At 40.5% G+C, this 16,133-nt stretch overlaps 1 protein-coding gene across 1 annotated transcript; it reads right to left on the bottom strand.

The window, feature by feature from the left end:
* Positions 1 to 1,284: 1,284 nt before the first annotated feature.
* FDX1 (ferredoxin 1) lies at positions 1,285 to 15,637 on the bottom strand. The gene is made up of 4 exons (XM_032991109.2): positions 15,345 to 15,637; positions 11,651 to 11,775; positions 8,729 to 8,858; positions 1,285 to 3,834 (listed from the first exon to the last, which is right to left on the bottom strand). The coding sequence occupies exons 1-4, from the start codon at positions 15,503 to 15,505 to the stop codon at positions 3,720 to 3,722; spliced, it is 531 nt and encodes a 176-aa protein (XP_032847000.2). The 5' UTR covers positions 15,506 to 15,637; the 3' UTR covers positions 1,285 to 3,719.
* Positions 15,638 to 16,133: the final 496 nt, after the last annotated feature.

Raw genomic sequence — 16,133 nt, 5'->3', positions numbered from 1 at the left:
TCCCCAGACCCATGAAGGAAATTCCCGCCCCCTTCACATCTTTCCAGAGCATTTGAAATCACCTACAACAGCTGCAGGCTCTTCCCAATGATTTCTACTATTCACTATCTCAGTGACTCAACTTGAACATCTCTTCTCCTCCGTTAAAGATTTATTTCTCCTTTTTCCTCCCAAGGAACGAGGATTATTATTTTTTGGGGGTCTCCACTATTTTTGTATAGCACATTGACGCAGTGGTGAGGTCAGGCTGTGAGGAATCATCTCCGTGCCCCAGCCCCGAGCTGTGAGTGGGGGAAGCACTGCCACTTTCCCTGCAGCTTTTCTGGACACGGCCTTTTCAGCTTGCCTCCACCTGGAATGTGAATTAAGTTTGGACACAACGCCTTAAATCTTTTGGAGCCCTGTAGCCAAAAGTTGGTGAACTTCAGATTAGGAGTTTTTCTGTCCAAGAAGTAACAAACTGCCCGGAGAACTTGTCTTTTCCTCTCCTCAGTGCCAGCTTGCAGTTCTGATGATCCAAACTTCCCCCGGCAGAATGGGAAGTAGCGCTGCAGAAGCACGAGGCACCTCCCTCCCCCTTTCGCCTTCAGACATCACACAAACACGCACGCACAAAGTGCCACAGAAACGGGGACAGGGACTGCCGGCTCTTGTGGCCACCTTCCCTGCCCTGAGCAGAAACGAGCTGGACACTGAACCCAGCTGGGGCTTAAGTGGGTGGAAGGAAAGGGACACGACCTAGAGCCACAGCCCAGCTCCCCTGTGCTCCCAGAAAGGCAGCAGGGACTACGAGACCTTTCCTTTGGACTGAAAATGGTTTTAGCCTGGCCCAAGCAATTCCAAAGGACCTTTTCACCGCCAGGAATGATAAGGCAGCACACACCCCCCCACACACACCGAAATGGTTGCCATTTAAAGGTCTGTTTGAAGCCAGACTGTGAGCAAGTGTTGTCAAGTAAAGTTTAGAATCAAAGGGAACGAAGTCAGCTTTGTTTTTCTCATTATTTTTTAGGGAAGAGAGACCAAAGAGACCCACTGACTCCATGTTTTAACAGAGAAAGGAAATGCTTTTAGAAAGTGAGGTACCTGTAACCTATGTTCGGACGAAAAAAAAAAATATATATGTATCTAATTTTGATGCTTTAATTGTGTGTCATTGCACAATTCATACTTACACCTGAATGTGCATCATTAACTGTTAAGTTCCACTTTACATCCAGAAATACATTTGCTGGCTTGCAAAAAAAGGAAGAAAAATCAATACAAACAAGAGGTGTCAGAAAGTGGTATAAAATAAGATTTATTTGCAAACAATTTGACAATAACGAAACAGGTATCTCTGAGCTGTGCATTTTGGGGATTACATGCCAGTTCCTTAATATGGGATACCTCTAGAATTCAAAATGAACTTTGAAGAGTCCTTTTTTGCCGTATTGTGCCAAATAATTCCTTCCACAGGCACACTGTAGGAGAGTCAAAGTGTTTGTAACGAGAAGCTGTCACAGGAAACGCACAACAAAACGACCTTGGCTTAAAAAGAACTGTCACACAAGAGCTGGTTCACATTTGTTTAACAGTGTTAAGCACTTCAAGATTCCCACAAGAAGTGCCTGGTGCTGTATGTAAAAACAAATAACAAATACCACCCCAACAAAACCCAGAACAAAACCCAAGAAAACCCCCAAACCCAACAAACACCAACATCTACCCCTAAACCCCAGAGCTATACCAAAACCTCAGATTTTATTCTGATGGAAAAATGCACAGTACATCTGGTTATGACCCGAGTTCCCTCTCTCGGAATCTGAAGAGCTGTCTCATGTAAAGAAAGAATTTCAAGATTTAATAATAATTACTGTATATAAATGAATTCAGGACGAAGACAATACAAAGTGAGAACTGATTTACCTTAGCATCTGATTGTGGGACGGTAACCTCTAAATTACGGTTGGAGTCACAGCAGTTGAAGACTGCAGTATCTTCAGAACATATCTTCAACTTATTTCCACCCTTCTCCCTGACCTTGCTCTGTTTTTCAAAAAGCCAGCAAATTTCAACTCTGAAGTCATATTTTGAATTAGATGAGATAAGAAGTGTATTCGAAAAGCCCTGTATGGTTAAGTGCTGAGCAGACCACATTAAGCATATCTTGTTTTAGGGGAAAGTCTAAAGGGAACACCAGAAAACAAAATAATAGCTACTCAGAGAAGAAATCAAAGAATCTGAACTAGATCTATTTTCAACACAGTTCTAGAAAATATTTCTTTTTATAATGAAGAGGGACTTTTTTTTTTTTTTTTTCCCCCCCCTCTCTTTAGGAAGCTCAAAATAATCCCATTATTCAACACTGGAAAAATAATGTTTTCCCCTGTGCCATAAATACAATAATGCAGGAAAAGATGTGTAGATGTCATTGTTACCAGTTCAAATAAGGCATCAATGAATGCATTAGATCATTCAAATGTAAACAAACATGTTTTTTTTTATATATGTAAATATGTATAAATACAACCAAAATATTAAAATAACCTTATACGGGTAACAACTATTGTATTGGTGACAACCATTTCATTTAAGTATTTAGGCAACAAAAACTGGAGTGAATAAGACAGACTCTTAGAGACATTATTTATTTTCATCTACTTTAGAAAGACTAAAACAAGATCCAACTGAAAGCTCTTCATCATCAGTTCACACGCTATCCCACCATGGGGGTCTCCCCACCCTTTCTGGTGAACCCACTCCATCGTTATGGAGTAAATATACTTGGTCATTTCACATCAATCATTACTGAAGTGATCCTGAGAGCAAGGCCCAGAATCTAGGACTCTCTTTAAGCTGGATGCCCTAGCTAACATCAGACTGTCTTCCGAACAAGCTCAAAACTGAAAAATGGATAAAGATTTCAGAACACATCTTACATTGACAAACATTGCCCTCTTCAATCCCAACTCAGCCATCTTCAGAGAACAGCAGGAATTTACCTCCAGTGGTTATGCTCTCCCATAGACAGCTCCAAGGCTTTAGTCTAAGCCACCTGTATCCCCGTATTTGTGGTATAGTCAAACACAAATACAGTTGAGGTTTATTGACTTCTGATTTGGGCAACAGAGATGCTCTGCAGCAATTAAGCTGCAGGTGCCAACATCCTGTATCAGCCCCTAGATCTCATGGTTTCAACAGTATTTTTGCAAGACAAAATTTGGCACATCTCATTAAGATTCCAAAGTTTGGAAAATCCCTACCCTGAAAATCCACTGTTTGCTGAGGAAACATCATATTTACTGAGAACGTGAATTAGCTGTGAGCATACCATCTTTAATGATGACACGTTCAAAAGAGCCCATGCAGTCTGACAAATTTTGTTCTCATATATCCAGGTCCAAAACCTAGAAATGCCCAGGGGTTTTTAGATGAAGTCTTGTAGAAGTGATCCAGTTCTGAAGTATCATTAAAGGTTTTGGCAGAATAATGTTATATGAAATCTGTAATACACTTGCTAACGTTTTATCATCCAATGATCACTTGTAAGAAGTATTATTGCATTTTAAGCGTAAAAATATAGGAGGTTCTATAAAGAAAATTAAAATAGCATTAATCTAATATTGATAGTCATATAAAATAACTCACAATTATGTAAGTTTCCATATTTAATTACACATTTAAAAATAAGTTATAAAAATAATTAAACTTCTTTGAAACCCCTATCATATTTTCTTTTAGGAGTTTTTACTCATATCTACTGATTGTCTAGCATCGGCAACAGATTCTGGTACTCGAACAGTCATATTATCCATCAATTTCTTCAAGCAGATTTGGCAGCCTAAACGTGATCTGTAGGGAAATACAACACTGTCGTTAGTTCTAGCCAGTCATATATCCAACAGCATTTACCCCCCTTATGCCTCCAACATTCAGCCATCCCAAACATTATGATCTAGAAACAGCCACTCTTGTGCATAGTCTTAAGACAAATAGTGAACTGCATGCATCAATGCAAAGATATACGTGGCAGTGATCATGATTTACATGAAGTAACAGTGTTCAGTACACTGGAAAGTTGCACACTGAGTACTTCCTGCTCGCTGAGACAGCATATCCTAACGGTGACCCTTCCATTTTCAGTGGGTCGCTAATAGTTCAGTCAAGTGCAGGGAATGGAACCCCATCTCCCAAGGGACATCTGGCATCTCAGAAGAGATGAAGGCAATGAATCTGAACAAAAGTCTCAGAAAAAGCACAGCATAAGCCACCCAGGGTCCAACGTTTTCAAACTAAACAACTCAAGATTGAGTCATCAAGCCAGAACGGTAAGAGTGAAAAGACAAGAAACATAGGAAGGAGAAGGATAAAATACTCGTGGCACCTGAGGAGATGCAATCTTTCATTTTTCTACCCAATCACTCAGCATGATAAAATGTTGTATGTGAGCAATTAAAATCAAGTTTTAATACCACAACAAAATTCTGCAGACATTGCAAGCCACTTTTATTGCTGGGATATCTTTCATTCAGTGTCCATGCTTTGATACTTAAGTATAGAATACTTAAACATCAGCAAGGATGGGCAATGTTCTGTAGCACCAGTTGAATAATTTAATCAGTATAGGAATGTAGGCAGAAATATAAAAAAGTGGTATGACATTAATATTTACACAGAACTCTTTCAAGCATGTAGTTATCAACTGTTGTTAAAGCTCTCAATTCACTACTAGACCCAAAAATAATGCTTCTGTGTAAATGACTGTAGACAGCAACTTTAAATTACTGGAATGTATGTATAAATACATTTAAATACAATACATACATTGCCAGAAGATTTAGTCTCATGAATATGCATCCATAAGAACCGCTTTGGAAATGAAATCTAATAGAGATTTCTGATATTTATATAAAGCATTGCCCATAAGGCTTGATTTTACTGAAGTTGTCTGTTTTCCACTAAAGACCAGAACCAACTGCATATGTACTCTGTAGTGTGGCAGTAGATTCACTTTATGTGAAAACACTGCCCTATTTTGAGCCTGTTACACAGCAGTACAAAAAAACTAGGCAGCACTAAATAACACTGTGAGAAACAAACTACCTTCTGTTCAAATTCTTCCACAACATTTACAATTTTATAGGTATTTAACCAGATTCTCCCTCCCCTTAAAGCTGAAGAAGCTTTGACCAAAAAAAAGATGATTTAGTTAATCCCTGCATGAAAGCCATTTCCCCTTTAACTACTTTTACAGGCTTTCCCTTTATTTCCTCTCATTCTACTACTATAAAAAAAAACAAACAAACAAAAAAAAAAGAGCAAAAAAAAAATATCCAACCAACAAAGCAGGAAGTTAGAGTTGTACAAGTATAAAGATATGGTGAATCCCCATTTTGTCATGTAACGGTATTTTATCGTTTTCTACCTGTTCCTATATAATATTGCCAATGTTCCATTTACCTTTTTGAGGGTTTTGAGGGTTGGGGGGTTTTTGGTGGTTTGTTTGGTTGTTTTTTTTTTTTTTTTGGTGGGTTGGGTTTTGTTGGGTTTTTTTCTTGCCTTTTTTTTTTGTTTTGTTCTGCAGAGGGTTGGCAGGGTTTGGGGTTTTTTTTTTTGCTTGGTTGGTTTTTTGTTGTTGAGGTTTTTTGTTTGTTTGGTGGGGTTTTTTTGTTGTTTTGGGGGTTTTTTTGAACATCAAACCTTAAGCTGACATTCCTGGATAGACTAGCTAGCCGACAGCCTATTTCAAGTATGCAAAGTTACTACTGTTCTACCGACCTCTCGATACGCTTATCTGTACCTTTTAACACCAAACTTTGTTTCCTGTTGCTCAATGGCACAAGAGCTGTGCGCACATCTTCACTGACAGTTTTCAATTTTACCACAGAGTAACACAACACTATACACAAACCTTACTCTTTATTCTCTTTTCCCACGTCTTTCTCAAATACATTCACTACATAAAACCTAGCACTAATCACTTTTAGATCACACTGTTGTTCACATATTCTTACCAGACAGCCAAATACTTCTACCTTGTCAAGAGACAAATGTTTTTTAACCAATTACTTATCCTTTACAGGGCCTTTGCTCTTACCCCATTGCAACTCAAAACTTAGTAAAGGATTTCTGGACCTATGTGAACTATGTGAACTGTAAGATTCATGCTCAGTGACTCATTTGAAGAACTCTGGTATCTGTTACACCCTTCTACAAAAACTCTGTTGAATTCTTTCTGTACCATTATGTAGTAGAAACTGTAGAAAAGCAGCAGCCCATAGACACATGATTAACATGTCCAGCATGGAATCAGACTCTCTGTTCTTCAGTTCCAATGATCTCATTTTAAAAGCTGGCTTGCTACCTTCCATTCCTTTGATGTGGAGACAGTTTTAAACCAACTAATTAAGCCTCAGATAGTAGTTCAGAAATGTCTTATTGGATTACTCTAGAACTTCTGGGTGAATGCTACCTAGTCACTACCGTTTGTTTCTACTCATTTTACTTATTTGCTGTAGTATTACTCGTATGGACATACCAGTTTGAGACACATACTCCAGGAAGCCCTCTGCAAAGAAACCTTCCAGTGCATGGACATCCCGAAACATCTCTCGAGACAACAATGCAAAAGAAACTTTATCTTTTTATATTTTAAGCACACCTTCTGCATAACCCATTGACTCTTCATGCAGACACATTTCCTCCTTCTGATAGGTTAGAACCAGAAGTATTTTTCTGCTTTTTAGCAAGCTGTTTCCCAGCTTATTTTTTCAATTCAGTATGCTTTAAATATTTAACTTGCCAGGGCTTGCGTCCCCCCCACCTTAATACTTTTCATAGTCCCTAGTGTTCTGCAGTTAACCAAAACAAATTAATTTTAACTTCTCATTAGTCCCTCATTTTAAACTTTATGAGTTTTTATGGTGGCTGCTAGCTGAAGCTTTCCCAAATACAGAGAGACACTGACAAGAATATATAAGAATGAAAGCTTTTATGATAGAGCACAGTAGTGCAACTCCATTACAGAGGTTTATATCAGCACAGGAGACCAGGTAACCTGTAGCAAATATCCATCACTTAAAGGTCTGTTTTCCTGAAAACTCATCTTCTCACACATATGAAAGATCCCTGGCCACATGAAGAACATGTGATGTTAGGGAAACCTGACAGAAGTAACAAGTGTCTTCAGAGAGTCTAAGACTTAATTTGGTATGAAGAACTTTGAGAGAAAATAAAAATATTTAAACAGAGCTCTGCCTTTCTACTGTTTTTCGGATCTTCAGTATAAACTCCTTGCTTTAAACCTTTAATTAAAGATAGCCAAATAAAAAGTTTTCTATTAGATCAGTGGCCTCCAGATCTATTTAGGAATTGGTTTGGCCAAGAACCTAAAAAAATAACTCTTAGGAGAATTACAGTAGATGTTAAGAATGAGGTAAATTCACACTTACTAGGCTTATGATTTTTTTAAAATTGAAAGTGTTTTTTGGGAGATGGGAAAATAGATAAAACCAAAGAAGCTGAAGAAAGTTTCTCATAGCTTCACTTCTTTGCCTTCACAACCTCCCAGAAAAGTTAAGATTTGGCTGAAGTGAGAAATAGTGTACTCATGTAGAAATTATTAGTACAGGATTGTCATTACTGATATAAAGAAATAAATGAGTTCATTCAGAGCACTTCTTTGCAGATACATAAAAAACAGGCCAGGTATAAAGCCCTCTGGCTTAATTGGAAAGATTCTCAAAAACTTCAACAAGCAGTTCCACTGAAGCATGAAGGAAAGGGTTTATGAAACCTTGTAAGTCATAGCTGCCTACTGTTCACGTGGGTGTGTTCTATGATACAGGATGCATGTACACACCAGCAAGTAGCACAGACCACTAGGAATTGGTCTGTGACAAAGATGTGACACCCTAATTACAAGGCATGTGATGACAGGGGAAATGTAGCACAAAGGGTTCCTTTAGACTATCACTAGTCCAATCCTATGCACCGAAATGCCCATTAGCAGTCAGAGCACACTTCAGGACTGGTTTCACCCAAAAGGGCTTGTGGGCCAAAAGAGCACACTGACATAAGTCAAAGCATGACAAGTAGGGACACTGTCCTAGAGAAGGCTCAAGGGGAGGATTTTATCAAGGTACATAAATATCAGAGCAGTTGTGGAGTCTCCATCCTTGGAGATATTCAAAAGCCATTTGGACATGATCCTAGGTATCAGCTCTAGGTGGCCCTACTTGGGCAGGGGAGTTGGACCAGTTGACCTCAAGAGGTCCCCTCCAGCCTCAACCCTTCTGTGATTCTGTGAAAAGAAGATCTGACCAAAACTAAAATACTAATGTAAACACATTCATAAAATACATTACCTAGCTACAGGCTGACGGAGACAGAAAACAGAACAGGAGGGAAAGGAAACAAGAACAAGTAAATTCACACAGGACAGCAGTGGCAATGTTTTTGTTGAAGGAACTGGGTTTTTGGTCATACTTCAGTATCTGACACTTCTGCATCAGTCACCTCTGAAGAGCAAGTACTGGCAACTGCCACTCTTCAGTAACAGAACTGATACTGACATCTTTTAAATATAAATTCAGATAAACAATATTTAAACTTCGCAGTCCCTTTTCTGTAGCAGAATCCAGCTATTCATTAAATGCTGATCAAGGCATTCTAAGAATACTGGACTGCTCCATCTGTAAATCCTTCTTTCCATTCTTTGATGTAGTTAAGTGTAATGTTGTCTTACGTTTCTGTAAGGCCATATGCCAGGTCCAGCATGTCCATCTCTTCATCAGTAATTGCATCTAGTTTCTCAAATATGTGGTCTTCAAAGATTAAATGACAAGTCGAACAGGCTAGCGTTCCTTCACATGCACCTAAAGAAAAAAAAAATCAAGATAATAGAAAATCAAAGTTTCAAATTACAGCAGAATTTCAAACGAAATCCTTCATGTTTAAGTGTTTGTCTAATACAAGGAGTATCTGTTGATTAGTAAAATTAATGTTTTGGATATTCTCAGTCATGTATCTACTCTGCATTCACCTGTCAACAGTATTTCTATAGTTCCTAGAACATTAAGATTTACTTGAATGCTGTAGTTAAAATATTTAATTCCCTTTCTACCATTTAAAGGGAAAAGTTTTCTACTATAAGAATGCAAAAGCAGACAATGCTGCCAATCAACTCTACTTAATCTACTTCCAAGGCTGATCCTTCTATCCCTCTCTTTCCCATGGGTTTGAGAAGGTTTCCTCAAGAACTTCAACAGAAGAAACCTGCTACGCAAAAAAATTCCTCAGAAGATACAGGGAGGAAGGACTTCATATTTGGTGTTTCTTCTCACTCAACTGCACACTAATTCACAGCAACAAAGGCAGTCAGGCTAGATGGAGATAGTTTTCTCTGTGTTAGAGGCTTACGTGTATTACTAGGCAATTCAGCTCGAGCCAAGGATCTAATAATTTGCAAGGGTTGAAAAGAACAAGCAACAACTACATCTACCTGCTAGAACAATTAGGTCATCACAGGATAGTAAAAGTTTGAACACTAACAAATTTGTCTCTGCTACTGTCTAGGTCTGGCACTGAGTTGTCCCCTTTGTTGAAAAAGAAACATGCAACGTCAAGAGGAGAAGAAAGCTGAACTCTTCATACTTGCATGGAGGTTGGGGCACACAAACCACCACCTCTGATTTAAATTGTTACGAGAGAAGCAGGTAATACATTAGCCAAGTTTCTTTTATTTACCCATTTCCAGGGAAAGCAGATCCAAGAGCATTGTGACTTTTGTACTCATATGGAAACAAAGGGAAGCAAGGCTGTATGTATAACCACTGCTATGAAAAAAACACAGTAGGATTCATCATCAAACCACCAGAACCATTCAGAAAGCACCACGCTCTTACATGTAGTAATGGTATCAACAGCATATATTCAAAGTGAGCATGACACTGTACGAGAAGACTTGATTTTTAGAATATATCAAGTCTTCAATTATATACAAATGCATGTGAAAAAGCTGAGCTTAAATAAAGTGCCAAATAACATAAAATTTTTCACATCAGTGGCTTAAGCACTGTAATGTTGAGAGAGTTGAGGGAAGAAGCATGGGGGCAAAAAAGAATGAAAACTGACCAGTCTATCTGACTAGCGGAAGGTCTTTTTGCAACTGTAAAGCTAACAGCAGCAAACAAACTGAGTGCAGCTGAATCATTCAACAGTTTTGTAAGTCTTTATACAAAGATATTCCTATTATTTCTGCACATGGGATGCCCCCTAGTGATAGAAGTAAATAGGTAAGATTTATATTTTACATTTTTCCCCTCATTACTTTTCTCCTAAACACAAAACATACATTTTTACATTATTTCTACTGCATTATTTCTCTGCCCTAGTATGATGTTTCATTAGCAAATGATTATTGAAATGGAACTAGCATATGTTATATTTAAAGACTGTTACAGTATCTCCAATTTTTAGTTGGCTTCTGTTTATTGACTGCATTATCTCCTCCCCCTTTACCACAATACTTTAACACGGTCAATATTTACACAGACTGAGAGAATATTTACCGTAGAATACAAGCCAGCTAGCCATAAGCCTATATGACATGTTTAATAAGTGATACATAAAGCTAGTTATCCCAATGTATTACAGATTTTTAAGGGACAATTCCTCTTCCCCAGATGTATGTAACTCTAGACATAAAAGCTCTCTCAGACATATGCCTGCGATTTTAAATCTTAAAGATTTTTTTATTAGCAGTGAAATTTATTTGCACTTAAATAAAACACACCTCAGATTTCAAACTGTGCTACATTAGCCTATTTATTTTTTTTTCCAATTGCTCCATGCTACACACTCACACAAATTGTACTTCCATATCCTGCTTTAGTTTGTACTATTAATTCTTAAGTTCATGTTCATGTAAATACCTTTCCTGAGGTATTTAATTGCCATTACCCAATACCGCTGCTTTGCATGGGCAGAATCCTATAACTTCAGTGGAACTAACTATGGAAAGTGCAACTTTTAAGGAATAGAGAGGTGTTAACTCCCTCCTATTCTAATTTTAAACAGAACTTGTACCAAGTTAGAAATTCACTAGGGCATTGGTCTCCTTTACTCCAGTCCTTTAACAAAAATTAAGCTTTTTGTTCTTCCCTGATAACTGATGTGGTTTTAGTTGTTTCTTTCACTTAGCACTCAAATACTACAGCAATTTGTGCTACAAAAAAAACAATAATAAATTGACAGTATGGCAATACAGAAGTAACCAGGCACTGTTAGAAATACACCAGTTTTGCATTGCCTCCAGAACCTTTCAGCTCAGAAGTCTACAGGTGGCATCTTTCAGATTCCACCCTGACAGCACTGTGTCCGTATTCCTCTCCTTTAACATTCAAGGAAGGCTCACCCCAAATATTTTTTTAGAACCTGACCCAAAATATTCTATGCACCTGCAGGAAAAAAAAAAAAAAAAAAAAAAGAGAAAATCCAAATAAAGTACAGCTATGTTATATAAATAAATACTAATTTACAGTTGGACTCAATCTTTAGGGTCTTTTCCAACCTAAATGCTTCTATAATTCTAGAAATACTTATGAATAAATTGGTAACAGAACATAATTCCTAGACACTGATTACAGTATTCAGTGAATGTACTTACCAAAACCATCTATGTCTAAATTATTATCAACAACAACATCCAGCAGTGAATCCCCAGGTTTTCCTTTGGCTGTTAGTTTGTCACCATCACGATTTATGAAATGAACAGTTATTTTATCTTCTGAGCTGAAAAACAAAAGTATATAATGGAATTAAAGAAATACTTTAAAATATTTTAGATCTTTAAAATTGATTGAATACTACTAAACCTGTAATCACTATCAACTCTAAGAGCACAAGCCCCTAAATTATTGCCTTCTAAAAGCTGCAACAGGTACAGGCATTTCCTGCTGTACATTGAACAAAGGACAAGAAAAAAACCAACCAAACAAACATGGTTTGTGTTTTATCACTAGAAGCTATATAGGATCCTGATGTTTTGCCTTTCACCGAAGAGAGACAGAGCTATTTTATTTTAGGCACAATGTTTGTATTTTTATCAAATAAGAAAGTTTATTTTAAATGCTTCTCTACATACCTTTCTGCAGACGATTGCTTTGGATTTATGAAATTGTAATTGTTCTCATCATTTAGTACAGATTTTAAATTTCCCCATTTCTCCTTAAAGTTTAAGACATTTTACATTAATAGTTCCAAAATCTAATTCTCCTCCCCCAAAACTGAAATATTCCAAAAGCATTCTGCTTTTTTGAGCAGAGATTCTCTTAGGATTTCACGTTGTAAATATTAATTCTAGTGAAGTTCAAAGTTTTGAAATTGACTTAAGAGAAAGGTGTCTGTTTTCCTGCTTTGCTTTTCAGATTATTATGTTTGCTTAAGAAAAAATTCTCTTGCAGTCTACATAAGACTTTTTTTTTCCCCTCATATTAAACGCTTTACTCTTAAGAAAGAGTTTTTTTGTGTTCCGTATTCTGTTATTTCACATGCAAGCTAAAGGAAAGCTTTTAATATACTAACAAATAAAATACAGTTTGTTTGTTACTTTCTTTCCTATAGTAAGTGAGCAAAACAAGAAAAACTTGTTGGATGGACAGTGAAGAAACCTGTCAAGAGATAGGAGATAAAACATAACAATTAAGAGGTAATGCAAAAATCTGTGTTTCAATGTGAAATCCATGTTTAGGAACAGCATGCTTAATGTTACCTTTAATCTTTATAGTAACTGTGGGCCTTGAATGATCTATCATATGGAAAGCATACAAGTTTGAAAATCAAGTCACCCCTTGGAAAACTCTAACCTATAGAGCTGAGTATTAAAGCAAAAATTTTAAAGTGGCCATACTGAAACATCAGTGAAGATTATTTTTGGATCTGGCTGTAAACGAAAATGTGTTTTTAGCAATCCAAGTCCTAGCTTGTTTTGAAAAACAACAAATGTTTGTTGCTCTATACTTAATCTACTTCCTGCAACTGTAAGCTCAGTTGGCAGCAGTTCACACTGTGATTCATTATGATGTCATGTTCAATTCTTGTCATATCATCCTTCAGTCCATTCTCCAGAAGGCAGCCACAAGCTACTATTAAGTTCATTCCAAAATTATAATCAATAATGATTGACCTTGCTGATCTGCAGAATGCAACTGAAGCATGCACTATAATAAAATTCAGAAATTTTGAAGATGTATCTTTACAACATGTAATTAATGTTGCATAGTCACCTGTGACACCGAAGGACCACCTCCAGCAAACCATTCTGTGAGGGTTTAAGTTACCACTCTGCTCTTCATTTTACTCCTCTACTGTGCTAACACCTCCCACAGCACAATCAAGGAAACGAGCACCCACCTCTTAGATATACTAGTACAAAATTCACCACTTCCACTGGTAGTTTAAGACTGATGGGTTTCGATTGCATCTAGAAAGGTATTCACATTCTAACAGTCAAAGTAAACTACTAATGGTGTAGTTTTAAACTGCTCCAAAAAGCTCTTTCCAAAGCTCACGGAAATACACTCCCATCTACTGAAATATTTCTGTCAGCATGACAAGAAACACAGTGCAAGATGCACTTGCCACCTTGGGCAGAGGCTGCCTGTAAACCCAAGTACTAAGTATTTGTTCAATATCCAAAACATACCCTTTCCTCTATTATATGGTGAAGCGATCACAAGTAACATGGACCAAAGAGCAAGATGTTTGGCCATCCATTAGACCACTGGAACCTTTGTAAAAGACAAGTCATCCTCCTCCCAGTTTTCAAAACACACCTGAAATGGTCTTCACCTGTGATTACACTCTAATCTGGCATAGCACCACAGTGTCACAAGAACAGTCCTGCCCTCCTTCCTTTGCTCCTCCTACCCCCAGTGCCCACACTGCCATGCAGTAAACTGCGTCCGGAGACAAACCTGGCTGAAACCCAAACCTCACAGGTCAATGGCCGTATGAACATCAAAACTGGTACATTCAGATCTGCCCCTTAAATTAAATTTACATCAGTTTAAAACAATTGCTTTATTAAAACTTTATGATGCAAAAACATAATCTAAACTTTATGATCAGCTTAAACTGATCTCTTTCTAATGGAGAAATGTGAGGGTCAGTCATTCAGTGGAGACTTATTTTTAAGCCACTCAGCAGGGTCACTCAGACAAAAGATCTAAACTAGCAATTTACCAATCTCATATGAGAGTCCTAGACCAAAAAGTTAGTTTGTCCCTCCACAATAAAAGTATCTGCTGGAACGAAGTAAAAGAGCACCTACAGGAAAGTTTAAAAGCAAGCTATTGGAACAACTTTGATGGCGAGGGCACTACCCAACCCTCAGGAAACAGAGTAGGCTACGCCCCTGCTGTTGGACAACTGAGTGTGGACCCTGTTCCAAGTCAAAGAAACTTCTCTAGCAAATAAATTAGGCTTTTAAAGCTTCTGTATTTTAAATACCAACAGTGACCTGTAGACTCTGACCTATCTTTGAATATAATAGCCAGAAGGCCATGCATAAACACAGCCTTTAACTACATGTACCAAGTTACAAGTCTATAGTTGTGGGCTGTGGAATATTAAATGCCTACAGATGTAATGCATTTTGAAACACCTACTCACACACACTGGTGAGGAGAGGAGGGGTTCTGCACACTCAAGATGCACGAGTGCTCTTCAGTAAAGAAAAACTATACCAAAGGCAAAAGAGATCTTCAGTATTAGGCTCTCACTCATGTGTGCTGTACTTCTACCTAGTCAGAGTTTCACCAAAAAAAAAAAAAAAAAAAAAGCAAGCACTGCACGGAAAAGCAACACTGATAAGGTCACAGGCTTTCAAAATGCTACTCTGAGCATGAGGAACCCTAGTTTAGCTTTTCATAACGTTACCAGCTTTCAACGGGACCCCGGATCCCCTGGGCCCCGTGGCCGAGCCACCCCGCAGGGCCGGCCCGCAGGCACCTCCGGCCCCCAGTACAGCCCCGCGGGGCGCGGCTGGCGCCCCGGGGGCAGTCAGTGGAAGGTTTCTCCTCTCCCGCAGAGCCCTTCGGTGCCACCGCCCCGGGGCGAAGCGGGGCCGGGACGTGCCCCGAGCGGGCCGGGCAGCGGCAGGGCCGGGACAGCGGGGCACGGCGGGGCCGCGAGCGCCCGGGGGAAGGTCACGCAGCGCCCGCCCCCGCCCGGGTGCCCTCAGCCCCGGGGCCCAGGCGCCCTCAGCCCCGGGGCCCAGGCGGCGGCCCAGCACCGTACCGAAGGCGGCGGCCGCCGCCGTGAGGAGCCCGCCCGGCGCCTCAGGGCCCCGACCCTCTTACCTGAGGACCGCCCGGGCAGAAAGGCTGAACAGCCGGGCTGCCCTCACGGCAGCGCTGCCGCAGCCCGGCCTCGTCCCGCCTGCCGGCGAGGCGGAGAAGAGCCAGCGGCGGGAGGAAGCAGCGGCGGCGCGGAGGAGGCGGGCCGGCCCCGGGGCAGCCATGGCGACGGCGGCGGGACGGCACGGGAGCGCGGAACCTCCGCGCCGGCACCGCGGGCGGGGCGGGGGCAGAGTCCCACCCCTTACGCCTCCGGCGCCAGCTACGGCGATTCTCGCACTCGCCTGCGTAGCGCACGTCCCGCCCCCTTCTGACGGCGGTGAGCGGCGACCGCGCGACGGAAGGAGCGGGGTTACGCAAAGTGCGCAGCGGCGCGCGGCGGGACGGGGGCCGGGCCCTTACGGAAAAGTCGCCGGGCGCTACTCGGCCCGGGGGCCGGCGGCGGGGTTCCCGCCAGCTTGCCTCTGGCTCCTTCGGGCCACACCGCAGGCCGGTGAAAGCTCTCTGGTTCCCGAATGCAAGCCCTAGACCCAGTCTTTCCGGGAAGGTGGTCCCGTACAGCCTGGCGTGTCCTGCCCCTCCGCTCGGTTGGGTCTGAGGGGTCTCTTGTCGCGGCCCGGGCCTGGCCCCTGAGGGCGCCTTGGCTCCGGGCAGGGCGGGAAGCACGGCCCCCGGGAAGTGCAGCTCGGGGGCCTCAGCTGGCCGCGCCAGTTCCTCACTGGTATTTCTTAGAAGTCAACTTCTAAAAGCCGGGCACCGGCAAAGGGACGGCAGTGCTATCAGAGGTTTTAA

Source organism: Tyto alba, unplaced genomic scaffold (genome assembly GCF_018691265.1).
Source record: "Tyto alba isolate M040663 unplaced genomic scaffold, T.alba_DEE_v4.0 Super-Scaffold_2, whole genome shotgun sequence".
Taxonomy (NCBI): Eukaryota; Metazoa; Chordata; class Aves; order Strigiformes; family Tytonidae; genus Tyto; species Tyto alba.
Note: the sequence above shows the minus strand (reverse complement) of the source record. Positions and strands in the feature narration are given on the sequence as shown.